At 53.4% G+C, this 27447-nt stretch overlaps 2 protein-coding genes across 4 annotated transcripts; both read left to right on the top strand.

The window, feature by feature from the left end:
* Positions 1-6083: 6083 nt before the first annotated feature.
* On the top strand, positions 6084-12701 carry B9D2 (B9 domain containing 2). 2 transcript variants are annotated; one of them, XM_014796124.2, is made up of 4 exons: positions 6084-6299; positions 6718-6809; positions 9461-9586; positions 11592-12701. In XM_014796124.2, exons 2-4 carry the CDS (start codon positions 6722-6724, stop codon positions 11903-11905), a joined length of 528 nt encoding a protein of 175 aa, XP_014651610.1. In that variant the 5' UTR covers positions 6084-6299; positions 6718-6721; the 3' UTR covers positions 11906-12701. The 2 variants fall into 2 exon arrangements, with proteins under 2 accessions (XP_014651610.1, XP_014651611.1); XM_014796125.2 differs by having other exon boundaries at positions 6084-6234.
* Positions 12702-12818: 117 nt separating this feature from the next.
* Positions 12819-26920, top strand: TGFB1 (transforming growth factor beta 1). 2 transcript variants are annotated; one of them, XM_087421713.1, is made up of 7 exons: positions 12819-14063; positions 17179-17339; positions 18620-18737; positions 20399-20476; positions 20632-20782; positions 25988-26141; positions 26627-26920. In XM_087421713.1, exons 1-7 carry the CDS (start codon positions 13709-13711, stop codon positions 26783-26785), a joined length of 1176 nt encoding a protein of 391 aa, XP_087277839.1. In that variant the 5' UTR covers positions 12819-13708; the 3' UTR covers positions 26786-26920. The 2 variants fall into 2 exon arrangements, with proteins under 2 accessions (XP_087277839.1, XP_087277840.1); XM_087421714.1 differs by having other exon boundaries at positions 12822-14063; positions 20635-20782.
* The last annotated feature ends 527 nt before the right edge of the window (positions 26921-27447 follow it).

Raw genomic sequence — 27447 nt, forward strand, 5'->3', positions numbered from 1 at the left:
TTGGAGTGTCAGCTCCAGGAGGGCTGGGATTTGACGTCTTTTGTTCACTGCTGTGTCACAGAGCCTAGAACAGTGCCTGGCATAAAGTGGGCCTTTATTACATATTTGTGGGGTGAGGGCATGAATTCCCACCAGCCTCAGTTTTTCACCAAATCTCTGAGCTCTATGGGTCTCTTCGCCCTCTAGGCCACCTAAAGATTCCTTCACTTCCAGTTAGATCTCTCTGGCCACCATCAGCCTTGTACAGTGTCCCCAACCCCACCCGTTTCAGGGGGTCACAAGAGGCCCGGGACTCTTAACGTTTGTGATGGTCCTGGGATATTAAACACGAGGTTCCAGCTGGGATCATCAACGAAGCTTAAGCCATTGAGAGAAAGTCTGACTAGAAACAGGATATTTATTTAGTCTCAAAGTATCTTCCCACAGATGACTTATTTATTACAAAAGAAAACAAATAGTCTTACTGGAGAATACCAGCAGCCACCACCTTAGCCAAGTGACAGAAGTTAACGTCACCAGTATTGGGGCACATCGACATCACGTGCCTCCAGATGTGCACCAAGAAGGACACACATCATTTCTGTAGTTTTCCTGCCAAAAAAGCATCATCTGAATCTAATCATGAGAAAACGTGAGACAAAGCCAAATTAAGGGACACTCTATAAAGGAGCAGGCCTGTACTCTTCAAAATGTCAGTGTCATGAAAACCAAAATAATAACAAGAAAATTAAAAACCTGGCAGGTCTGTTCTAGATTAAAGGTGACTAGGGGATGGCCCGGTGGCATAGTGGTTAAGTTTGCGTGCTCTGCTTCTGTGGCCGGGGTTCACGGGTTCCGATCCTTGGCACAGACCTACACACCGCTTATCAAACCGTGCTGTGGCGGCGTCCCATATACAAAGTAGAGGAAGATTGGGACAGATGTTAGCTCAGGAACAATCTTTCTCAAGCAAAAAGAGGAAGATTGGCAACAAGTGTTAGCTCACGGCCAATCTTCCTCACCCAAAAAAATCAATAAAAAATTAAAAAATAGATTAAAGGTGACTAAAGAAACATGACAATTGGGGCCGGCCTGGTGGTGTAGAGGTTAGGTTCGCACGCTCCGCTTCAGCAGCCCAGGGTTCACAGGTTCAGATCCCGGGCGCGACCTACACACTGCTCATCAAGCCATGCTGTGGTGGCATCCCATATACAAAATAGAGGAAGATTGGCACAGATGTCAGCTCAGGGACAATCTTCCTCAAGCACAAAGAGGAAGATTGGTTGGGCCGGCCCCGTGGCTTAGAGGTTAAGTACGTGCGCTCCGGTGCTGGCGGCCCGGGTTCGGATCCCGGGCGCACACCCACGCACTGCTTCTCCAGCCATGCTGAGGCCGTGTCCCACATACAGCAACTAGAAGGATGTGCAGCTATGACATACAACTATCTACTGGGCTTTGGGGGAAAAAATAAATAAATAAAATTATAAAAAAAAAAAAAAAACAAAGAGGAAGATTGGCAACACATGTCAAGCAAAAAGAGGAAGATTGGCAACAGATGTTAGCTCAGGGTGACTCTTCCTCACCAAAAAAAAAAAAAAAGTTCAGTTAGTGATTACCCTTGGGGGCATCCTGGAGGAGGCATGAAGGGCATCCTGGGGGGCTGGTCATGTTTTCTTGAAGTGAATTCTGGTTACTAGGTGTGTTGAGTTTATGAAATTGAATCCAGCTGTTCATTTATGATTTGTGCACTTTTCTGTACATATATTATACTTCAAATGGTTATTTTTGAAAAAGAGTGAGTTAGAGCTTTACATACTGACACGGTCTATAAATTTCCAAGACGTATCGCTGAGTGAAAAAAGCAAGATGTAAAACAATACATACAGTCACTATGGAAAACAGTATGGCAGTTCCTCAAAAAATTAAAAATAGAATTGCCACGTGATCTAGCAATTCCACTTCTGGGTATATACCCCAAAGAACTGAAAGCAGGGTCTTCAAGAGATATATGTACACCCACGTTCATAGCAGCATTATTCACAACAGCCAAAAGGTGGAAGCAACCCAAGTGTCCATCAACAGGTGAATGGATTAAAAAAACAGGGTGTATATATACATTGGAATATTATTCAGCTTTACAAAGCAAGGGAATTCTGACATGTGGTACAATATGGATGATCCTTGAGGACATTATGCTCAATGAAATAAGCCAGTCATAAAAGGACAAATATTGAATGATTCTACTTATATGAGTTACCTAGAGTAGTCAAATTCATAGAGACAGAAAGTAGAAGGGTGGTTACCAGGGACAGAAGGGAGGGGGGAATGGGGAGTTTTTGTTTAATGGTTACAGAGTTTCAGTTTTGCAAGATGAAAAGAGTTCTAGAGATTGGTTGCACAATTACGCGAATGTACTTAATGCCACTGAGCTGTACAATTAAAAATGGCTAAGATGGTAAATTTTATGTGTATTTTACCACATTTTTTTCTTTTTGGTGAGGGAGATTGGCCATGAGCTAACATCTGTGCTCATCTTCCTCTATTTTGTACATGGGACGGCGCCACAGCATGGCTTGATATGCAGTGCCTAGGTCCACACTGGGGATCTGAACCTGCGAACCCTGGGCTGCTGAAGCAGAGTGCATGAACTTAACCACTGTGCCACTGGGCCAGCTCCAACCACATTTTTTAAAAATTTAAAAATAAAAAGTAAATAAATAAGTATTCAGTGTGATTCTTGTAAAAAAAAGAATATGTGGGGGCTGGCCTGCTGGCATAGTGGTTAAGTTCATGCACTCTGCTCTGGTGGCCCGGGGTTCAGGGGTTCACATCCTGGGTGTGGATCTACACACTGCTCATCAAGCCATGTACAAAGTAGAGGAAGACTGGCACAGATGTTAGCTCAGGGACAATCTTCCTCACCAAAAATAATAATAATAATAATATGTAAAATATGCCATTTCACTAATAATAACAACAGTAAAAGCCATCAATAATAGCAAATATTTATGGTGCTTCCTATGTGCCAGGCACTGTCCTAAATTCATTACATACTCGTATTAGCTATCTTTTGCTGCGTAACAAATTATCCCCCAAAACTTAGTGGCTTAAAACAACAAACGTATATCATCTGACATGGTTTCTGTCAGTCAGGAATCTGGCAACAGCTTAGCTGGGTGGTTCTGGCTCCGGACATCTCACGAAGTTACAGTCAGCATGTTGGCCATAGCTATATACAGTCATCTGAAGACTTGACTGGGGTTAGAAGATCTGCTTCCAAGATAGGTCACTCACATGGTGCTGGTTGCTGGCAGGAGGCCTCAGTTCTTCCCCATTTGGGTCTCTCAAGTGGCTGCTTCACCGCCTTTGATACCGTCTCAACACAAGATTGACATAAGGGAAGCCACATTGTAGAAAAGAAACCATATTGTAATTCTCAATGACCTCTGACTCACTGACCCAGCTGGATATGCACCCTTCAGGCGATGTACATGCTCTGTAGATTTTATGGCCCCTGCTTGTGTATGTACCTGTCAGCTGTGATAAGTAACGTGATGACCCCCTGGGCAGAGAGTCTATGCTGATAGCCATCATCAATGACAATGGAAAGATCTGGTGTGGCAACTCCCAGTCTAACACCAGAGGGCTAACATTCCTAACCCCCTCCTGCATAACCCACTGGCCTACAGAACTGCCTCAAGATGCTGTGCTCCCCTTAAGATGGTTCTTTAGGACGCTAGTCCCCCATCTTCCAATTTGCTAGCTTATTGCTTAATAAATGCCCTTTCTCTGCCACCATCTTGCCTCTTGACGATTGGCTTTTGTCTTGTGGCAAGCAGATCATGCCCTTTGCGCAGTAACATCATCACAACATGGTGGTGGACCTCCCTCAGTGATGTGATCCAAGAAAAAGAGGAAGGAGGAAGCCTCAATGCCTTTTGTGGCCCAGTCTCAGAAGTTACCCAGCAGGGCCAGCGCTGTGGCGTAGCGGTTAAGTGTGCACACTCTGCTGCTGGTGGCCCAGGTTCAGATCCCGGATGCGCACCCATGTACCACTTGTCAGGCCATGCTGTGGCAGCATCCCATATAAAGTGGAGGAAGATGGGCACGGATGTTAGCTCACGGCCAGTCTTCCTCAGCCAAAAAAAAAAAAAAAACAAGAGGAGGATTGGCATGGATGTTAGCTCACGGCTGATCTTGTTCACAAAAAACAAAAAAAGGCACCCAGCAACACTTTTGTCACACTCTATTTGTTACAAGCAAGTTACTAAGTGCAGCCCATACTGGATGGGAGAGGAATTAGTCTCCACCTATTGAAAGAAGGGGTGTCAAAGAAGCTGTGGACATTATTTCAAAACAGCTTCATCCATTAGCTCATCAAATCCTGACAACAGTCCAACAAGGTGGGTCCTATCATTCAACCTCACATTACAGATGAGGAAACTGAGGCACAAAGAGGCTAAAGGTCACATAGAAGGGGCAGAGCCGAGACTTAAATCCAGGCAATTGACTTGGGAACCATTTTCTTTTTTTTGTGTGTGAGGAAGATTGGCCCTGAGCTAACATCCATGCCAATCCTCCTCCTTTTGCTGAGGAAGACTGGCCCTGGGCTAACATCTGTGACAATCTTCCTCCACTTTATGTGGGATGCCGCCACAGCGTGGCCTGACAAGCGGTGCCTCAGTGCCAGGATCCCAACCCCAGGCCGCTGCAGGGGAGTGCGTGCACTTAACCGCTACGCCACAGGGCCAGCCCCTGGGAACCTTTTTCTTAATCACTAATATCACCCAGTGGGGAAGAAACCAATTGAAGAAAAAATATTTAAGAAGGAGCATTGACAGGCCTTGATGACTTGTCGCATGTGGGAAGTGATGGAGTCTAGGAGGACACCCAGGCACAACTTCCATATTCCTTTGACACTGGGAGACGTGTATCCAAGAGAGGCAGGATAGCAGAAAGGTTGAGAACACAAGGTTTAAAGCAAGGTTTAAAGAGTCAGACAGAACTGTGATCGATTTGGCTAAGACAAAAGATTTTGCCCCAATTTCTTCATCTTAAATAAAGCCAATAATGTTACCTACCCTGCAAGGATTAAAGGAGACCATGCATGCAAAACGATCAGTTTACAGGGGCTGGCGCAGAGAAAGCACTCAATAAATGGTAGCTTTCAAATATATCTATTAGTGAAATATTATCCTATTAAATTATTTATATAAATATTATACTATTGAAATGTTGCCCCCTCCCTATAACTTTGAGCTGGTGACTCGAACTTTTGTGGTCCCGTTTTGCTAAAAAGTAGGAGAAAAAGTTCCCTTTGGACTCCTGGTCTGGGCTGGAGGAGTAACTAAGGTTCAACTGCACTTAGGGGGCGGGAAAGGCCCTGCTCAGGAAATCAGAACGTATCAGGGCCGCTGACAGTCTCCTTGCGCCCATTACATGGATGAGATAATGGAGACACAAAGGCGTGCAAGGCCACAAGATAAGACACTGGCAGAGTCTAGTCTTCAAGAACCAGATTTTCTGCAGAAAAAGGGGCCGCAGTTCCTCATTTCTCATACCCCTGCCCCCACACCCGCCTCCTTGCTCAGAGCCAGCAGTAACTGAACTGGGCAGTATTTCTGAGAAGGAAGTTGGATTTATCAGTCCTTGAGGAGCCTGGGGGAACTCTAAAAAAGGAAGGAAACCCCCCTGCCCAACTTCTCGAGTCTCTCTGAAAGAGGAAGGATCTTTTTTCCAGTTATGAGGCAGGGGGATGCACACAATGACCTGAGAAAGAGTCCCTCTTATTCCTGGCTCAAGTCTCTGACTTGTGGTCCGGTTGGGAGAGAGTTTAGGGGAGCATAGGGCATCGACGTCTTCGCTTATTTTGTAAAGAGGGTTACTGGAAGAAACAGTTGGCCCTCAAACTTCCTCAGCCACACTCAAGATGGCAGCTGCCCGGCCACGCCCCAAAAGGCGGAACCGTGGGTCGTGGCTGGAGAGACACTTTTCCCAAAATGGAGACAGCGGGGGAGAGAAAACGTCCATCATAGCTTAGCCCCACCCTCGAAGACGGCTAGGGCCAATTAGCGACGCGCAGGGCGGGTGCAAGGCCAGGGGAAGAGGCTGCTGTTGCCCCAGCAACAAGCAGGGAGCCCGGAGGCGGGCGCGGCTCGGAGGGATCTCACTGCTTCAGATCTCTCACTGCCGGGAAAGTCCTGGGAGAGGGGCGAACCAGGCCTGGGACTTCAGCGCCGGCGGAGAGAGGGACAGGTCAGGCCCATGAACTCCAAGCCCCACTGCCGCTTTCGCCCCTCCTAACCGTTAAGTGCTCTGAGGTAGGAATAACGCATGCGCGGGCTTAGAGGCGGGGCTAAGGCGGCCAGGCACTTAAAACGCGTGCGCCTCATGGAGCTTGGGCGATCTGACGCGAGGGGGCGGGGCTTCTGTGCTTGTGGGCGGAGCCATAGGCCCCTGGGGCGGGGCTTTCCGTCGTAATGAGCAAGAGGAAAAGGTTATTTTAAGGCAGGCAAAGTCAGACGCCACCTTCTCAGCCCAGCTCCTCATATTTATCCGGGGCTCTCCTAGCGAGGCAGTTAGGATCATGGTTAAGACTGCTGCCTCAGTGGTTTGACGAAACTAGCTTGGAATCCTAGTACAGCCCCTTCCTCCGTGGGGCTCAGTTTTCCCATCTGTCAGGTGGACATAATAATACCCGTATCTCAGAGGGCTGTGATTATATCTTTCCCCTCTCAGGGCCATGGCTGAGGTGCACGTGATCGGGCAGATCTTGGGTGCCACAGGTTTCTCGGAAAGTAGCCTCTTCTGCAAGTGGGGCGTCCACACAGGTATTCCGGGCCTGGTTCATTTCCCCACCAAGAGCCCCCTAGCCTAGATGCTCCACCCTCCTTCCTTGACGCCCTGACCATTCCCTGCTCTGCATCTTCCATTGGCTCTCAGGACTCCTAGCCTGACCACACTGTCCACGTGATTCTCAGGCTCCCTTCTTATTCCTTCCTATCCCATCTCTGGGGGCTCTGACTCCCACTCTCTGAACACACAGCCCCTAAAGATGGGGACTACAGGCTAGACCCCCCCACACACACTTCCAATCCTCAAAACAGTAGACAGCCCTAACCCCACTGTTGGGACTTTGCTCCCTGTCTTAGGGGTGCCTTGGGTCCCTCTGCCATCTTAATTCTTTGCTTAACAGCCTCTACTTTATTGAGTTCTTACTGTAAAATGGAAGTTTTCATCCCAGATTTACACAGGAGAGGCCACCCTCCTGTATTCATAATTCTCTGTGGGAATGTAGGAACCCCATTCTGGCTGTCATACAAGTCCATCCACACAGCCCCTGGAGGGACCTCAGAGGCTCCAATTTTCATGCCTCCCCATCAAAGGCAGTATAGCATGGTGGTGCAGCATAATGGTTAGGGCCATAGGCTGCCAGATCTGGGCTCAAATACGAACCTATTCATTGGGGGACTTTGGACTTGACTGCCCTGAGCCTTCCCTTCCTTGTCTGATAATGAAGCTAACAGCAGCTAAGAGGCAGCAGAGTGTTGAGGTTAAGAGCACAGACTGCCTGGGTTCAAAACCAGCTGTGGCTTATTAATTATGTGACCTTGGGCATTGTCTTTGCCTCAATTTCCCTGTCTGTACTATAGGAATAATCACAATACTTACCTCATGGGGTTGTTGTGAGGACTAAGTGGACATCACCAGCATTTAGAAGAGGGCCTGGCTTAGTAAGTGCTCAGTGAGTGTCTGGCTCCTGTAACAATTGGGTGGGACTTATTTTTAAAGCCCAGGTATGCTGCTTGGCACAGGAACATGCCCGTGCTACGAGTGTGGCTATTGCCATTATCATGTCTTCAGGCCCCGGGTCCTTGGTGATTTCACTGGTGGGTAGGGTGCTGGTTGAGATTGCCTGGGAATTTGGGGTCCTCCAGCTGAGCCCAGTCAGACTTGGGTTCCAGTCCAGCTGTCCCGTCTTGGAGCCCCCGTTTCCTCTTCTGTAAAGTGGGAACGTTTGTCCTTCATAGGGATGTTGGGAAGTCTTGCATGTGAAGAACTAGACTCAGGGCCTGGCACTTTCCTTGCATGGCCCAGAAGGGAGCAGTAACTAACGTGATTTTTATTATTTCAGGGGGCTCTTGCGAGGTAGTTAATCTAGCAGAGAGCTCAGGGGCAGTCGGATAAAGGGATTGAACTCTGCAGTCAGACAGAGCTCAGTTTGAATCCAGCTCCACTGTGGGACCTAGGTGTGTGGTCCTGCTGTATCCCCAACGTGGAGAACAGTGCTTGGCACACAGTAGGTGTTCAATGAATGTTCATGGAATGAATGGCCAAGTGACTTTCCTTCTTAGAGTCGGTTTCTTTACCTGTAAAATGAGGATTGGATTAGCACCTGCCTCCTAGGATCACTTATTTGTCCAACAAACATTTGTTGAGCACCTTCTGTATACCAAGATCTGGGTTGGAGGTCCAGGGGATCCTAGCAGTGTACAAGATCCCTGCTCTCCTGGGGCTCACAGTAGGGGAGACAGAAAATAAATCAGCAGATAAAGAAACGGGCACAGTGATGACAGATCGTGGTAAGCACTAGGAAGAAATGGGAAGAGATGATGTGATGGAGACTAGTTTGGGGAAAGGGGGGTGAGGGAGAACCCCTCTGCGAAAGCAGCACTTGAGCTGGTTCCTGAAGGATGAAAAAAAAAGCCAGGCATGGGGACATCCAGGAGCAGAGCTTTCTTGGCAGAGGGAACAGCCAGTGCAAAGGCCCGAGGACAGGAACAAAAATAGGACCAGTGAGGCCCAAGGGTGGCGAGGGCTGGGGAGAGTGATGGGAGCTGAGTTGAGGAAGGGGGCACAGGCCAGGCTACACAGGCCTTGTGGGCTGTGGAGGAGAGTGGGTAAACTGGGGGCCAGGGTGGGGATTAAGAGTCCCAGAGGGCAGATTAAATGAATTCATTCCTAAAGCGCTTAGCACAGCGTCTGGCATTGAGTAAGCACCCAGCGCATTTTTGCTATTATTATCAGCCTCAGTGGGATCGCTGTTATCATGCACCTTTCTCCATGTGCCTGGGGAGAGCACCCTTAGCCCTGTCTTAGTCCTTGCACCATGTGGGGTGAGAACAGTAATAAGATGATATCCAACACTTATCTAGCACTTACCATGCCCCAGGACTGTGCTAAGGGCTTAGCGTGTATCAGCTCATGTAATCTTCTCACAAAACTTTGAGAAATGCGTTATTGTTAGACCCACTTTACAGATAGGGGGACTGAGGCAAAGGTGACTTGCCCAAGGTTGCACAGGCAGGAAGAAGTAGTGCCAGGATTTAAACCCAGACATTTGGCTCCAGAGTCCATGCTTTGTAAGCCCTGCCCCCTAATGTCAGGGAGAAATGGGGTCCTACAGCCACAGTCACATCCCCTTCCTGGTGGCTGTCACCCACCCCTCCTTGCCCCAGTGATGTCCTGGCTCTCACTGCAGGGGCGGCATGGAAGCTCCTGTCTGGCGTGCGGGAGGGCCAAACACAGGTGGACACCCCCCAAGTAGGGGACATGGCCTACTGGTCCCACCCCATCGACCTGCACTTCGCCACCAAAGGCCTCCAAGGTGGGTCCCCGGCCTGGGCCCCGGGCCAGGCTGAGGGGAGGGGGTAGCAGCCCCCACCGCTCCTGGGACTGGGAGCTCCAAGTCCTCTGCCTGCTCCCCAGGCCCTTTGGGTCCCTTTTCCAGCCAGGCCTGGCCCTGGAGAGGCTGAGGGGAGGCCTCCCCAGGCTGGCTCTAGAGTGCATGGGACCAGGGCAGAGGCCAGGGGTGGTGGGGGAGAGGGGAGCGTGGGGACCAGGGGGAGAGGGAGGTGACTTTGAAAGAGACAAATGAAGAGAGTCTTCAATCAGGAGGAAGCTGGGAGGGGCTTATGAGAGGGGGAGAGGCAGGGCTGGTAGCAGTTGGCAGGAAGGGCTCCTCAGCTGCTCAGAGGGGAAATGAGCATGCAGGCGGAGGATGGGTATCAGAAAACCTTTTCTGGTGGAAAATTTGGGTCATTAGAGAGGAGTGCATTCCAGGAAATAGCCTAGGTAAATATGCCATATATTTCAACAATATAAATAATATTTACTGAGTGCCTGCAGGAGGACTGCAGAGGGTGAGGTGGCAGGGGACAGAGGACAGGCCACGCAGGGCCTTGAATGCCAGGCCGCAGAGCTGAGGCCATCTCCTGAAGGCACTAGAGAGCCAGAGCAGGCGACTGACAAGTCAGATTTCGCTTTTAAAAGATCCTTCTGGCTGCCTTGTGAGTTTTGAGGTGAGGTAGGCAACAGTCCTTTCAGCTCTTAGGGACCCCAAGTCGCCCAGTATGGGCATCATCCTTGCCTCTCCTTTTCTCAACCCCCCATTCTGTCCATCAGGAGATCCCGTTGGCTCTACCTTTGAAATGCCAAACATCCCACCACTTCTCCCCTCTCCCTCCCACCCTCACCTTTTTCTACCCTCATGTCTCACCTGGGCTATTACAGTAGGCTCTTCAGTGATTTTTCCACCCCACCCTCCAGAGTCTGTCCCCCGGTGAACACCTAAGTCAGGTCACATTCCTCCTCTGCTCAGGGCCCTCCGGGTACCCCGTCTCACTCAGGGTAAAAGCCAGAGGCTTACCAGGAATCACAAGGCCCTGCGTGATCTGGCTCTGTCACCTCCTCCCCCTGCTCCCCTCTCAGTGGGCTCCAGCACCCTGGCCCCATCAGGCAGCTGCCTCCTCAAGGCTTTTGCCCTGGCTGTTCCCTCTGCTGGGAGCGCACTCCCCTACATGTCTACATGGCCCGCTCCCTTCTCTCCTTTAAGCATTTGCTCAAATGTCACCTTCTCCATGAACCTTTTCTTGATCACCTTCTTTCTAAAACTGCATCCCCACCATCCCGCCCCCCCGGCTTTATTTTTCTCCAGAGCTGTTATCACCACCTGACATACCCTATAATTTGCTTCTTTACTACGTTTGTTATCTAGGATGTCAGCTACACAAGGGCAGGAATTTTTGTCTGCTCTGCTCACTGCTGTGTCCCTCAGCTTCTAGAAGAGGGCCCAGCACAGGGGGGTTCAGAAAGGGGGGTGAATGGGGCCGGATCTCCAAGGGTTTTGCCTACCAGGCTGAGGAGCTGAACTGTATTCTAAGGACACTGGGAAACCTGTGGAAGGGGGAGAAAAGTGGAAGATGGATTGGAGGGGGAAGAAAGAGGGTCTTGAGCCCAGAGACAGGGACAGGGTGTGGCCATGGGGAGCAAAGGAAGGAGGTGTCCAGGACAAGGCCCAAGGTGCTCACCTGGGGACTGGGCTGCCCTGAGATGGGCACATGGACGAGGAGGCCACAAAGAAGGAAGTCAGCAGAGGCCTGATCCAAAGGGTCTTGAATGTTGAGGTTGGACTTTATACTGAAGGCACCGGGGAGCCATGAAAGAGTTTTGAGCAGGGGAGGAACATGGATTCAGAAAGATCCCTTTGGCTGGGAGTCCAGAGAGGAGGCTGAGGCAGAAACCCAGGGGGGAAGGACTGGGCCTGGGGTCTCCAGGAACAGGAGGCTGGGCTTTACCCATCCCTCCTTTCCTCTCTCCCTCCTGTCCTGCAGGCTGGCCCCGGCTCCATCTCCAGGTGTGGTCCCAGGACAGCTTCGGCCGCTGCCAGCTTGCGGGCTACGGCTTTTGCCACGTGCCCAGCAGTCCAGGCACCCACCAGCTGGACTGCCCCACGTGGCGGCCCCTGGGCAGCTGGCGGGAGCAGCTGGCACGGGCCTTCGTGGGTGGCGGGCCTCAGCTGCTGCATGGGGATGCAATCTACAGTGGGGCGGACCGCTATCGCCTGCACACAGCCGCCGGTGGCACCGTGCACCTTGAGCTGGGCCTACTGCTGCGCCACTTCGACCGCTATGGCGTTGAATGTTGAGGGACCCTGCCTCCGACGGCCAACCCCCATCCACACCCCTGGACCCAGTGAGGGGCAGGATGGTACAGTGGTCAGAAGTGTGGGCTCTGGAGACTGTCACACCTGACCCCAGCCAAGGCATGGCGCAGCTTCTGTCCTGGCTACCACCTCAGCCCAGTGGCTGCCCTCTCAGGTCCAGTTTCCCCATCTGTAAAACCGGGGCAGTAAGCACGTGGGGTCACAGGGGGAGGGGTGAGAAGGGGCTGCTTGGCACATGGAAGTGCTCAATAAAGGAGAGCAGTTCCCACCAGTGTGGGTGCCTTCCTGACCTCCTTCATCTGTCGGATGTCCTGTGCCCCATCCTCCCCGACACCTGCCATCCTCAGGCCCCCACCTTCTGACAGACCCGCTACCGCCATCCTCTGCCTCAACCTCTGACTCCTCCCCACTCTGGGTTACCCTCTTATGACTGCCTCTCCTTGGGGGTCCCCCTCCTCTGTCCCCCTCTCCCCAGTGGGTCCCCATCTTCTGGCTGACCCTGTCCCCTCTGCCTCAGCCTCCCACTCTCTCTGCCCGGGGTCCCCCTTCTCTGATCCCCTGTACGCTGTGTCCCCATCCTCTGATTAAGGCCAGGTCTTCATTTTCTCGCTGACCCGCACAGTCCTCAAAGCTACACGCATCCCGGTCGTTGGGAGCGCTTTGATAGCGCTCGGCCGCCAGGAGGCAGCACCCTGTTTGTGGGGCGGAGCCGGGGTGCCCGCCCCCTCCCCCCAGGGCTTAAGGGACCCCCCTCGGAGCCCGCCCACGCGAGATGAGGACGGTGGCCCGGCCCCCCCATACCCTCCCCCTGGGGGCCGCCCCCGCCCCGCGCGCTTCCTGGGTGGGGCCGGGGCGGCTTCAAAACCCCCCGCCGCCCCAGCCGGTCCCCGCCGCCGCCGCCGCCGCCCTTCGCGCCCCGGTCGTCCCACCGTCTCCGCCCGCCGCGGCTCAGCCAGACAGCGAGGCCCCCGGCCGGGGCCAGGGGGGACGCCCCCTCCGGGGCACCCCCCGGCTCGGAGCGGCCCACGGGGCCGGCCTCGGCCCGGAGCGGAGGAAGGAGCCGCCGAGGAGCAGCCCGAGGCCCCAGAGTCTGAGACCAGCCGCCGCCGCCCCCGCCGCCGCCGCCGCCACTGCGGGGAGGAGGGGGAGGAGGAGCGGGAGGAGGGACGAGCTGGTTGGGAGAAGACGAAAAAAAGTTTTGAGACTTTTCCGCTGCCGCTGGGAGCTGGAGGCGCGGGGACCGCTTGGCGCGGCGCTGCCCTGCGAGGAGGCAGGACTTGGGGACCCCAGACCGCCCCCCCACCGCCTCGGACTCTTGCTCCCTCTCTGCCCCCTACACGGCGTCCTCCAGGCGCCCTCATTCCGGACCAGCCCTCAGGAGCCGCAAACCCGACTCCCAAGAAGACCTGACCCAGACCTCGGGCGCACCCCCCTACACGCCCTCTCCCCAGCCTCTCTCCTGAGCCCCTGCGCGCCCAAGGACCCTTCTCCGGGATCCGGGAGACGGGATCTCGCTCAGATCTGCCACAGCTCCCCTATTCAGGACCACCCACCTCTGGTACCAGATCTCGCCCATCTGGGTTTCTTCGGTGGGATACCGAGAAACCACCCATCAGAGCCTCCCCTCCACCGCCGCTCCGTTCTCCCTGCGGGCCTCAACTTTTCCCCCCAGACCCTCCTACCTTTCCTCGGGAGCCCCCCCAGCCCCTGTAGGGGTGGGGCCTCCCTCTTCCCACCCCAGCCCGGCTCGCGCTCTCGGCAGTGCCGGGGGGCGCCGCCTCCCCCATGCCGCCCTCCGGGCTGCGGCTGCTGCCGCTGCTGCTGCCGCTGCTGTGGCTACTAGTGCTGACGCCTGGCCGGCCAGCCGCCGGACTGTCCACCTGCAAGACCATCGACATGGAGCTGGTGAAGCGGAAGCGCATCGAGGCAATCCGCGGCCAGATCCTGTCCAAGCTTCGGCTCGCCACCCCCCCGAGCCAGGGGGAGGTTCCGCCCGGCCCGCTGCCCGAGGCCGTGCTGGCCCTTTACAACAGTACCCGCGACCGGGTGGCCGGGGAGAGCGCCGAGACGGAGCCCGAGCCCGAGGCGGACTACTACGCCAAGGAGGTCACCCGCGTGCTAATGGTGGAAACAAGCAAGGGTGAGCTCAGAGGGGCAGGGGACCCTGGAGGGGAGCCCCCAGGGGGCGCCGGAGTGCGGGGGTCATGGGGAGGAAAATACTGGCGGAGAAAACTGGCTGGAGGAAGAGGACCCCCGGGGGCGCCAGGAACGTGGGAGGGAGATCCCAAACAGGATAGGGCTGAGCTCCTTACCCCCCCAGGTATCTGGTCTTGAAGAAGAGGAGATAGTGAGCCAAGTGGACCGCTTCTAGAGGGCGACAGGAACATGCGGGATCGTGGGGGAAGTCCCCTAGAGAGAGAGAAGCAATTGGGGGGAGGAATAGAAAAAGACTTCTCCCTCCAGGGTGCACTAGAATGCGGGGGTCGTGGGGTGGGGGGCTGCAGAGTGGGAGCCCTGTTTGGGAGACGGGAAGATCCCAGCATTTGGGAAAGGAGAGGCAGTGCGGAAAGCTGACCCAGAGCTCAGGGGTCGTGAGGCGGGGAGGTTCAAGAAGGACAGAAAAGCTAGGTGAAGCGAATCCCGGAGGTGTCGGGAAAGCGGAGAGTGGACCCGCTTGTGGAGGGCGCAAGGAGCACGCGGGATTGGGGGAGGGCCCAGAGAGAGAGAGACGGTGAGGGGGGTGTAAATTCGGGGAAGAAAGGGACGCGAGGTCGTAGGGAGGGGAAAGCTAGTGGGAGAGAAGCGGAGACCCCGGGGGGTGCCGGGGATGCGCGGGGAGGTGCCCTGAGTATTTCGCATGGGGACGTGAGAGGAAGCCCAGCAGAGGAAGCGAGCCCCCGGGGAACCTAGAATACTGGGTCGTGGGAAGGGGTTTACAGAGAGGGGAGACAAGCGTGGGAAAGGTGGACCCGGGAGGGGGGCGGAGGAGAGAGAGACGGTGCCATGCTGGGAGCAGCGAGCCCCCCCTATGCCGCCGTATGGAAAGGAGTGAGCTCAGTGAGGAGTCGAGCCGTAGGGGGAGAAGTGGGTGGGTACGACTCTACAAGATCGGGGTGAGGAAACTGAGCTGGTAGGGGTGAAGAAGCCCCACGTGGGTGCCACGCGCGGGGGGAGGAGCCTGCGCTTCCGGAAGGAGGGAGGAGGACCCCGCAGAGCCAAAGGCTGAGAACCTGGACCCCAAACTCCTAGTTCCTCTCTGGGAGGCTGGGGAAACCCCAGCGTCCGGCCACCTCGCCCTCCCTCCCTCCCTTTCCTTCCCGTGCCCCGGGGGGGCGGGGATCGCGCGCGGAGCCTGGGGCGAGACGAGGCAGGTCGGGTCCCCGCCTTCGCGGCGGCGGCGCCTCCCGCCCTCTGCACCCCGGCTCGGGGCGGAGCTACCGCTGGGCCCGCCCTTTCAGCGCCCTAGCGGGGACCCAGGCGTCCCGGTGGGCGGGAGGTTGGGGGGCGGTCCCCCTGCTTTCATTTTCTCTCTTGGGCGGTGGACTTGTGGGTCCCTGACCCATTCGTGCGCTTAGTTTGCGGCTCCAGCCAAATGACGCTGCTCCCCACACACATCTCGGTCTCACCTTTTTTTCCGTCGTCGCTTCACCTTCGTTGTAGGGATTTCTCTAACACTCATAGTCCCTTCGATCGCCTTCTGTCCTCCCGGACTGTCTCCATCTCGCCCGCAAACCCTGTGTCTCTCTTCCCGTGTGTGTCTGTCTCTCATCTCTTTGCATCCCCATTACTCTGTCTGTCCCTGTATGGGTCTCCCAGTCTGTGTCTCTCCATCTCTTCCCTCTCTCTCTCTCTTTTTTCTCCTCCATACCCAATTCCTCTCCTCTCCCTGTCTCTGTGGTCTCTCCATCTCTCCCTCTGACCATTTCTGCCCCTCCTTTCTCTTTTCCTGCCTATCTGTCTCCCCGGCTGGGCTCTATCCTTCCTTTGGGGGTTGCTGAGTAACCCCTGGGCCAAGATAGGGCTTATTTGTGAGGGGTGGGGGCTGGCCTGGCTAGAGTGGGGAGGAGGAGCAGAATGGGGCCCACAGAAGGGGTTTCCTCCATTCTTTCTCATCAGATCCTGTCTCCACCATTTCGGCACCCCCACTGCTGAGGCCTAAAGCAGGTGACCCAGTTCATCCAGGAGTTCATGACCAACCCCGAACTTTTCCTAGGCTAGAACACACTCTTCCTAATTTTCTCCCCCCCAGAAGCCATTGCTACCTAGAATGAACTTTGCTTTCTAACCAGCTAATGGAGGAAGCAATTAATAATAATAATAAAATAATAGCAATAATAACATCACATTAGCAAGGAGGCAGCATAGTCCAGGGGTTAAGAGCACAGTCTCTGGACAGACTGCCTGAGTTTGAATCCCCATTCTGCAGCTTCTTAGCCATGTGGCCTTGGGGCAAATGACTTAATCTCTTTGTGCCTCAGTTTCCCATCTATAAAATGCATATAATAATAGTGTCTTCCTCCCGGGGTTGTTATGAGGTTTAAATGTCTTAACCCTTGTAAAGGGCTTTGAATAGTGCCTGGCATGTAGTAAACGCTGTTTAACACACACATTAGAGTGAGCGCTGTACGCGGACTCTGTGCTACACGCTTTTATCTGCCCCAGCTCACTTATTTCACACTATAATCCTGCATTCGGTCCTTGTTTCATAGGTGAGAATCTGGCACAGAGAGAGGAATTCATTGGCCCAAAGTTACAACACAGCGCTTCGGTTAGGAGAGCCTGGGTTGGAAGGCGGGGAACTTGATGTCAAGTTGCTGTTTCCCAAAGAGTAGCAGGAAACCGAGGCTCCGAGAGGGAATGTGACTTGCCCAAGGTCACAGAGCTGGCAGGCAGCAGAGGCAGGGTCTGATCCAAATGCCCTTGATGCCTACGCTGCGTTATAACTTGCATTTGAGGCTGTAAGCACTGGGGAGGCCTGAGCAAGCAGAGCAGCCCCCTGGGTGCCAGCTTTGTACTGAGTGGGCACTTTACAGATGATGGGAGAGAAGAGTGGGTAGGACCCCATTTTACAGAGGAGGAAACAAACCTGGAGAGAGGAAGCCACTTACCCAAGATCACACAGCTAAAAAGCATCAGGGTTGCACTCCCATCCAGGGCTGTCAGCCCTGGGGTCCACGCTCATAGACCAGGGGTGCACCAGCTCCCACACTCCTGCCAAACCCCTGATATCCCCCCTCTCCGCTTCTTCTACCTAGATATCTATAAGACTGTCAAGCAGAGTCCACACAGCATATATATGTTCTTCAACACATCGGAGCTCCGGGAGGCAGTGCCCGATCCCGTGCTGCTCTCCCGGGCAGAGCTGCGTCTGATGAGGCTCAAGTTAAAAGTGGAGCACCATGTGGAGCTGTACCAGGTGGGGCGCGCGCCACACAGGTGGGCCGGGCTGGGGCCAGGTGGGGCGGCTGAAAGGCTGGTGGCTGCAGGGTCCACACAGACGACCTGAAGGATGGAGGAGCACAGACCATAGAGTCATAGGGCTCTTGGGAACTTGCAGACTCCTTGCACCCTAGAATGTTAACCACTTAGAAGGCTGGAATCTTAGGAGATGGACTCTAAGAACGCAGGACTCTTGAAAGCTGGAATCTCTGGAACCATGTTGGAGACTCTCGAACCGCCCTGTCCAGTACGGTAGCCACTAGCCACGTATGGCCATTTAAGTTGATTAGAATTAAAGAAAAAATTCAATTCCTCAGTCTCACTGGTCATATTTCAAGAGGCCTGTAGTCACATGTGGTTAGCGGCTGATACTTTGGATGCCGCAGGTAAAGAACATTTCCACCATCACAGAAAGTTCTCTTGGGTAGCTCTGTTCTAGAAGATTTAGAGTTCCCAGGAAGACTGGAGCCTCTGGAAGGGCTGGAGTCTCTACAAGGTTATGGGACCTAGAATCCGTGTTATATGGGACATTAGATTCACTGGTAGGGGTTAGACCTTACAACGAGGGAACTGTGTCTGATGCTAACTTCTTGGAGTCTAGAGAATTCGGCTTTCTGCTGCCAGCCCCTGGAGTGTCCTGTCTACCCCAGGGGATCGTTCCACATGGCTGTCAGGCATCTGCAGCATCTAGGATTGTGGCGTGTCAGCCTCCTGGCTTTGTAGGACATTCGTCTCCTAGAACTTCTCGGGCTCATTGAATGTGTGATTCTTGGGGCACCACTGAGCCCTGGAGTTATGAAATGACTTCTAACATGAACCCTTAGAAAGTTATAGACTCTTAGAATTTGGGCTGTCAAGTTTGTGAAACTGTATGCTCAGGGAACCCCAGGATGTCTGCAGAATCAGCATCGTGGGCTGTCCAAGCTGAAAGGGACCTGGCACTTCACCAGTGAGGAAACTGAGGCCTAGAGAGGGAAAAGAAGTGTCCACGGCCCACAGGGGGCCAGGGGCAGAGGCTGGGCTGCCCAGGTGCCTTGACTCCCAGCCTGGGGCTCTCTCTCCTTCTCTCCTCTGAGGGCCGCTGTGGGAGCAGATGCTTTGGTGGGGACCCCATAGTGTGGATGTCTGGGAGGGGACTGTGAGGGACTGTCTGGAGGCCTGTTTTGGGGAGCAGATGAAGTATGGGGTGCACAGCGTATGCGGGGGGTGTGGCATCATCTACCCGCTGTCTCTCTCCCCCACGTCGTCATCCCCCAGAAATACAGCAATAATTCCTGGCGCTACCTCAGTAACCGGCTGCTGACCCCCAGTGACTCGCCGGAGTGGCTGTCCTTTGATGTTACTGGAGTCGTGCGGCAGTGGCTGAGCCAGGGAGGTGAGGACTGGTTGTTTGCCCCGCCCCTATTTTGTAATGGGGTTGACCCCATTGTTCTTCCCGGGCTCACCCTGCCTAGCACCCCCACCCCGTGTTGGCGCCAAAGAGCCCAGACCTGGCCCTTCTCCCAGACACTCTAACCTGAGTGATTGATGGTTGATCCATTTCCTGAGCACCTGCCCCGTGCTGGGTGATGCTGGGGACACAGCAGGGACCAAAACAACCCCATCCTTGCCGTCATGGAGCTCATGGCCCATTGCTGGGGTGGGAGAAGGTGGGGGTAGTGGGGAGACCTGAAAACCAGGTAGTAATAACCCAGAGTGGGCAAGGCTGGAATGGGGAGCCCAGAGGAAGTGCCTGACCCAGCTTGGGGTCAGGGAGGGCTTCCTGGAGGAGGGGACATTGGAGCTGGTGTCTGAGAGATGAGCAGAACCAGCCCCCAGGAAAGGAGGAACAAGAGTTCGAGGCAGAGGGACAGGCTGTGCAAAGGCCCAGAGTCCAGGGAGAGCCTGACACATCTGACGTGTCTGGAAGAGGACTGTGTCTCTCCCAACTGAGTCCGTAGCTCCCACATCCCCTTCCTAATCTCTCTCTCATTCATTCCTTCACTCAAAAAATGCCAGTAGGTCTGTGCTGGCTCTGTACTGGGTGTTGTGGGGTCACATGGTACCCAAGACGACTTCTGGCCCTCATGGGGCCCACAGTCACTCCTAGACACCTAGGAAGTCTTGCCAAGACCTTTAGCAGGCAGTGATGACTGGAATGATCAGGGCCAGGGTGGGGGAGGCCGTAAATGCCGTGAGACCCCAGAGCAGACACCCAAACCCATCCGGGGGGGTCTGGGAGGGCTTCCTGGGTGAGGGAGATCGTGCTGAGACTCATGGGAAAGTGGTGGTTTGGCCAGATGAAAAGGTGAGGGTTAGGGAGCGGGTGGGCAGTGAGAGGAGTGTCCTGGGCTGCAGGACAAAGGCCTGTCTTGGTCATTGCTGAGTCCAGAGCACCCAGCACAGGGTTCAGCACCTAGTGGGAGCCTAGAAAACCTCATTCTCTCGTTCACTGAGGAAACCTTCCTCCCACACCTGCCTTGGGGCAGGAGCCCCGGCATGTGCATCCCAGCCCTGCCTTTTCCCACTTGGGGTAAGTCGCCGCCTCTCTGTGGGCCTTGGCTTCCTCGTCTGTACAATAGGGAGCTTTGGTGAGGGTTAAAGGAGATGATGCATACAGGGTGTTTAGCACAGGACCTGGGGCCCCCTGCACACTCAGTAGATGTTTGTTTTTATGACTGAGGGCCAGGCCCAGCGGGGAACAAGAAAACAGGGATCCCTCCCCCATGCATCCTGCTTTCCACTGAGAACAATGCAAGAAATAAATAGCCAAACACAATGTCAGAGAGGATAAGTGCTGTGGAGAAAATAAAGTGATGTCACAGTGGAGGAGGAGCCTGTGTCTTGGAGGGCCTCTCGTAGGAGGTGACATTTGAACTGAGACCTGAAGGAGGCAAAAAGGGCCCACAAGACAAAGAATTGGAGCAAGTGGGGCAGGGAGCACAGGTAGAGGAAGGAGCAGGCAGGAGCCGCCCGGGTTTGCTCCTTCCTTACTCCTCCCCCAGGGGCTGGGTGAGCAGCACCTTCACACTGGCTTCCCTCTCCCCACTCCCACAGAGGTAATGCAGGGCTTTCGCCTCAGTGCCCACTGCTCCTGTGACAGCAAAGATAACAAACTTCAAGTGGACATCAACGGTGAGCCCCCCTCCCTGGCCTGGCCCCATGCCCAATGAGTGTGTGTGTGTGGTGCACATGTGTGTGTCTTCCTCCCCCTGCCCATCCACCCAGTCATCCATCTGAGAGTGTGTGTGTCTGTCTCCCCCTGGCCCCCTCTGACTCCCATATCAAAGCAGGGTTCAGTTCTAGCCGCCGAGGTGACCTGGCCACCATTCATGGCATGAACCGGCCCTTCCTGCTCCTCATGGCCACCCCGCTGGAGAGGGCCCAGCACCTGCACAGCTCCCGGCACCGCCGAGCTCTGGACACCAACTACTGTTTCAGGTGAACCTTGCAGCCTTCCACTGAGGCCTTCCAGGCTGGAGGCCCGATTGCCGTCTGCTGACCAGGTGCCAGGGGCTGGGCACCCGGCTGGTGCTAGGCTGGGGCTGGCATCTCTTTCAGCCTAGGGAGCTCAGGGGATGAGGTCCGAGTCCTAGAATGCTGGGACATGTGAACTGGGAGTCCTAGAATGTTGAGATCAGGTTGCTTTCTTGCTGATGTGTTGGAATCAGAGACCGTTAGAATGTTGAACACTGAGAATGTGTGGATTCAATGTTGGAAGGTCGCCGTGTTAGATTCCTATATTGTTGGCAGGTTGGGCTTCTAGAATGTTGAGACTGTAGGATGCTAGAATTCAGTGTTAATTATTGAAATCTAAGAATGTTAACTCCAGGAATGTTGGGATCCTAGAATTTGGAAATTCAGAATTGGAAGATTGCCCCTGTTGGATTTCTATACCATTGACAGTTTGGAGTCTCCAGTGTTGGCAGATTGGAGTCCTTGAATCTTGGGCTCAGAGTGGTGGGATCCTGTGTTAAAATATTAGCATCCACAAACGTTGGAGTTGGAGAAAGCCAGAATATTGGTATGCCTAGAAATGTTAGGACTCAGTATTGGAATGTTAGAATCTTGGAAAGCTGAGATCTTAGAAAGTGGCAGCTTGGACCTCTTGAGTGATGGGCTCAGAACTGTGGAATGCAGTTTTGAAATCCTAGAATTCAAGAATGCCAAGATCCTCAAGAGTTAGAATGTGGGAATCCTAGAAAGTTGGAAATGCTGTTGGAGTGTTTAAATCTTGAAATGCTGGAGTACTGCAATCTAAGAAAGTTGAAAAGTTGGACTCCTAGAAGGTTGAAATTCAGAGTTAGAATGTTGGGAATTTAGAATGATAATCTGACCTTGTCCCTCCTCTGCTTAATGTTTTGATGGTGCCTCTGGGCTTTGTTACATGCTGTTCCCCTGCTGGAAAATCAGCTCTGCTCCCGGGGTCCTTCACCACCAGATCCTACCCTCAACCCCGCAACCCTATGAATGAATGAATGGATTGAGGTCTTGGGTACCAACAGCTAATAACATCACAAAGAGAGGCAGCCAGCCTTGTGAGCTCCGTAGGGAGGAACACAATGTCACCTACGAAGTCTTGCCAAAAAATCGAACCCAAAGCCGATCAAAACAACTACCAATGTTTCAGAAATATGGGGACAGGGGAACACGTTAACACCACAGACATGCAGTCCACAACAGCCAGATCGTAGGAAACCTGACCCAGTTTCTTGCACAAATACAATGCAGAGGGGGGAACAGACGGAGAGATGGTTCTGCCGATCTTAAAAAGCATCTTAAGAGATACAGCAACCAATTGCAATGTGGAGACCTTATTTGGACCTTTGTTTATGCAGACTATTATATATTTATATATTTTTTTGTGTGAGGAAGATCAGCCCTGAGCTAACATCCATGCCAATCCTCCTCTTTTTGCTGAGGAAGGCTGGGCCTGAGCTAACATCCGTGCCCATCTTCCTCCACTTTATGTGGGACGCCACCACAGCATGGCCTGACAAGTGGTGCATCAGTGTGCGCCCAGGATCCGGACCCGGGCCGCCAGCCCTGGAGCGCGTGCACTTAACCGCTACGCCACAGGGCCGGCCCCTATGCAGACTGTTATTAAAAAAAAGATGTTTATGGGGCCAGCCCGGTGGCACAGTGGTTAAGTGCGTGCGCTCCGCTGCGGCGGCCTGGGGTTTGCAGGTTCGGATCCCGGGCGCGCACTGACACACAGCTTGCTAAGCCATGCTGTGGCGGCGTCTCATATAAAGTAGAGGAGGATGGGCACGGATGTTAGCCCAGGGCCAGTCTTCCTCAAGAAAAAAGGACAGGATTGGCATCAGATGTTAGCTCAGGGCTAGTCCTCCTCACACACACAAAAAAAATAATAAGATGTTTATGAGACTGTTGGGAAAATGTGAATTCTGACTAGATATGTGATGATATCAAAGAATTATTGTTAATTTTTCTTATATGGTGTTGTGGTTATGTTTTAAAATAGTCCTGATTTTCTTGGGGATGCATATTGAAATACATATGGATGAAATGACACCATGGATGGCATGTGTTTCAGAATCATTCAGTGGGGGTGAGGAAGTGGACAGGGGCAGAGATACAATGAAATTGGCCATGACTTGACCATTGTTGAAGCTGCTGATGGAGACATGAGGGTTCAGTGTAATATTCTCTGCTTTTGTATAAGTTTGAGGCTTTCCCTAATAAAAAGTTGTTCTTAGCTCAAACACCATCTCCACTGGGAAGGCTCCCTGACCCATCCCCCAACATCCAAGGTGGAGGTGAGGCCCCTCAGCCTGCCCTGGGGCCCCGAGTGGGTTTCTGTTACTCAGCAGGCCCTGTTGGGTCCTGACAGACGGGACGGCAGAGGAATCTGCAGGAGCTTTGCAAGGGCCTGGGCTGTGGGTATCCCAGGGCCCAGATGTGTACTGAACAAGTGGGTTGGAGAGTGCCTCAGGGTCACCTGGAGGTCCCCCACTGCCACCCCCAGTTTCTCATTCAGTGGGTCTGGGGTGAGGCCCAAGAATTGGCATTTCCCACAAGTTCCCAGGCGATGCTGCTTCTGCTCCAGGGACCTTGCACGGAGAACGGCTGAGTTGGATGATAGAATCACAGACTATTCAAATCTTAGGACCTCAGAAGCCCAGCCAGAGTTGGACCAGAAATGAAAGATTATTCTGGACAGTGGTGCTTCCCCTTTTGTAAGACCAGGACCCTCTTGAAATTCAGGAACCTTTTTCCCCACTGGTTTCCTGGGCTCAGGACCCTCCCTGAGCCCAAACATGGACTTCCCGATGCCTCCTTGGCCCAATTTGATCCAATGACCCCTGCATCTTTGCACAGATGGGGAAACTGAGGCCCAACGAGATTGGAGAGGGACCAGGCTGAGCTCCCAGGGATCTCAGGACTCTGTGGCTCTTGGAGAGGCCTTGCCTTGCCCTGAGAGATCCTGTGTCATCGCCTCTTCCCCTCTGCTTGAGCTGACCTGGTGGCACTGGGCAGCTGAGGCTACAGGCTCTGGGGTGGCACAGAGTTCGCTGTGAACCTGGCCCGAACTCCACCACTTACGTGCTACATATGAGCAGGCAACGTCTCCCTTTCTCTGAGGCTCATTTCTTCATCCCTCAAATGGGAATAATAATAAGGCCTGCCTCGCAGGGTTTTGAAATTAATTAATTCTCTATTGATTCCTTTTTGATTAGGTAAATACAGGCACATGGACCAAACCTAGAAGGATTGTCAGAGACCCCCCCCCCCAGCTCTGACCTGCGGCCCCTCTCTGAAGAGGCAGCCACTGTTATTATATTTGTGTCTCTTTCCAGAGACAGTCTCTGTATGAAACACTTACACATATCCATAGATTTTTTATTTTGTCTAAATGGTTGTCTTTTTTCTTTTTGAAGGGAGAGGGTGCTGCATTTTCTTTATTTTAAGGAAATTTTTTTCCTGATTCTAAAGTAACATGTACTCACTCTTGAGAATTTGGAAAATACAGAAAGCTGTCACCCATCTGTGTCACACTACGACACAGAAAAAGTCACTGTCAACAATTTAATATATTTTCTTCTAGTCCTTTTATGCAAAACAAAATTTGGATCATACTGCACCTGTAGCTTTGCATCGTGTTTCCTGCACATGTTATGAACATGGAATATAAAGCATTCTCCGCTGCCCGTGAGTCAAGCTTTTTAGCCAAGCTCCTTGCCCATCTCAGCCATGGCCCCAGGGCTGAGAGTTCCTTCCACACCAGCAGAAGGCTCAGGAGGACTGGCTTTTGCATCCGAGCATGGGATGGAGATCAAGAGTCCAGAAAAGTAGAGCCTTATACACCACTATTCTCCAACATGCTTTTTAAAAACCTAACATATTGATCCATTAATTCATACAGCCAGTATTTGCTGAGCGCCTCCTGTGTGCCAGGTACTGTTGTAGGCACTGGGGATACATTAAGGGACAAAACAGACAAAAGTGCCGTCCTCAGAGGAACACAGATAATGAACAGATAAACCCATCTCTAATAAAGAGCAGGTAGCAATAAGTTCTAAGAAGGAAAATAAATCAGAGGAAAGGGAAAGGAAGAAATAGATATTAGGGACTGTTTATTTTTCCTATTCTGATTAAAATTTTTTTTTATTATGGAAAATTTCAAAAGTATACATAAGCAACCAAGATAGTATAATGAACTCCCGTAAACTCTCAGGCAGCTCCAACAGGTATTAAGATTTGCACCACTTCGGATACAGACATTTTCCCATTTTCTTGCGTAACTGAAATGCTGTGATTACACTGAATGGAATTAACAATGATTTGGATTTGGATTTTGGATAGGATGGTCTAGGAAAGACTCTGAGGAGATGACATTCATTTGTGTAACTGGTATTTATTGAGCACCTACTGCATGCCAGGCAGTGTTCTAGGAGTTAAGGCTCCCCGAGAGGACATTTGAGCACACATTTAAATGAAGTGAAGAACGGGCCAGAGTGGATATCTGTGGGAATAGCAGGCCAGGCAGCGGGAACAGCAAGTGCAAAGGCCCTGGGATAGGACTGTGTTTGAGGACCAGCGAGGATGCTAGTGGGGCTGGAGGAGAGTGACAGTGGAGAGGGAGTTGACATCAGCCAGATTCAGGAGCGCCTTGCAGTTCCTGGTGAGGACTTGGGCTTTTGCCCTGAGTGAGATGGAGCCATGTTCCGAGCAGAGGAGCCACATGACACTCTGTAGCATGGGCCCCAGAAGGCAGGGATTCCTGTCTGTTTTGCGTGTACTGAGTCCCCAGTAGATCCCGGCCCAGCATGCAGCAGTTCCATAAACACGTTGCACACCCGCGGAGCTGCACTGTCTTTACGTTCCAGTGTGTGGCTGTGCTGTGATTTACTTAGCTGTCCCCTGTGGATGGTCATTTGGCTTCTTACAGGCTTGTTTTCCACATCGCACGAGATAATGTTTATTATGACGCCCTGAGCGCAGTGCTTGGCTAGAGGAAGTGCTTTATCAGTTAGTCATTATCATTACTATTACTGTTATTGCTGTTATTATCACAGGGGTGCTGGGGGCAACCAGGGTGAAACACCCCCCCACCGGCCCCAGGAGGAGGGGCATGGGGCAGCCCCTCCACCCTCCTGACCGGGTTCCCGTCTCCGCCTGCAGCTCCACGGAGAAGAACTGCTGCGTGCGGCAGCTCTACATCGACTTCCGCAAGGATCTGGGCTGGAAGTGGATCCACGAGCCCAAGGGCTACCACGCCAACTTCTGCCTGGGGCCCTGCCCCTACATTTGGAGCCTGGACACGCAGTACAGCAAGGTGCGTCCGCTCCTGGGCTGGGGGTAGGGGCCGCGGGGAGCAGGGACCGAGGGAGGGAAGGAAGAGGTCAAGTCAGAGATGAACTGGCGAGCTGGGGAGAAAGAGAGAGACAGGGTGCTTGGAGGCAGTTGGTAAAGACATGGGAGAGAAGCTAGAGACAGGGTCTGAGTGGTTAGAGACACGACGCAGAGGGAGGCAGAGATATGGGGAGACCCACGGAGACGAGTGACTTAGCGGGGCAGAGTCGGGGAAATGGAAGGAGGAGAAACGGAGAGACAGAGAAAAAGGCAGAAGGATGCAGACATAGAGAGTTAGGAAGATGGAAGGAGAGAGAAAGACTGAGGTGCAAGCCAAGAGTGGAAAACGGGCAGAGGCAGAGATGGAGAGAAAAACCGACCGAGATAAGACGGGGAGACGGGGAGAGGTTGGCGGGGTGGGGGCGCCCTCTCCGCGCCCCCGACCCTGACGCGCCCGCCCGCCCGCAGGTCTTGGCCCTGTACAACCAGCACAACCCGGGCGCGTCGGCGGCGCCGTGCTGCGTGCCGCAGGTGCTGGAGCCGCTGCCCATCGTGTACTACGTGGGCCGCAAGGCCAAGGTGGAGCAGCTGTCCAACATGATCGTGCGCTCCTGCAAGTGCAGCTGAGGACCCGCCCCCGCCCGGCAGGCCCCGCCCCCGGCAGGCCCGGCCCCGCCCCCGCCCGCCTCGCCCGGGCTGTATTTAAGGACACCGCGCCCCAAGCCCACTGGGGGGGCCATTAAAGGTGGAGAGAGGACGGGGTCTCCGTGTCGTTGGGCGCCTGACGTTCCCGGCCTCCGCTCCATCTGCCGCCTCCTGTCTCTCGCGTTCATCTGCCCCTCCTCACACGAACACTCCCCTTCCAAGTACTCCTGGGGAACCCTGGTTAGGTTTATTGATTGAGCGCCTTGGGCCCCGTTCTAAGCGCCTTATGTTCATTAACTCATTTAATCACCGTAACAAAGCTCTGAGATACAGGGACTCTGATAATACCCACTTTAAAGGTGAGGAAACGGAAGCCCCGAAAGGTTAAGGGAATAGATTCTGCCCACCGGGAATCTACTTTCTGGGGAGGAGACAGACATGGAAGGGGCACCAAACAGGCAAGCAGAATGGAGAGAGAGATGGCTGTGGAGAGGAGGGAGGGCTTCTCGGAGGAGGTGGCATTTGGGACTTGAAGGAAGCCAAGAAGGTAGCCTGGGGGAGGATCACGGGAGAGTGTCCTTGCTAGGAGGACAAAAGCAAAGGCCTGGAGGTGAGGGTGAACTTGGGGTGAGCTCCACAGGGAA

The sequence above is a fragment of the Ceratotherium simum genome, chromosome 33 (assembly GCF_057802395.1).
Source record: "Ceratotherium simum simum isolate JZ-2026a chromosome 33, ASM5780239v1, whole genome shotgun sequence".
Taxonomy (NCBI): Eukaryota; Metazoa; Chordata; class Mammalia; order Perissodactyla; family Rhinocerotidae; genus Ceratotherium; species Ceratotherium simum.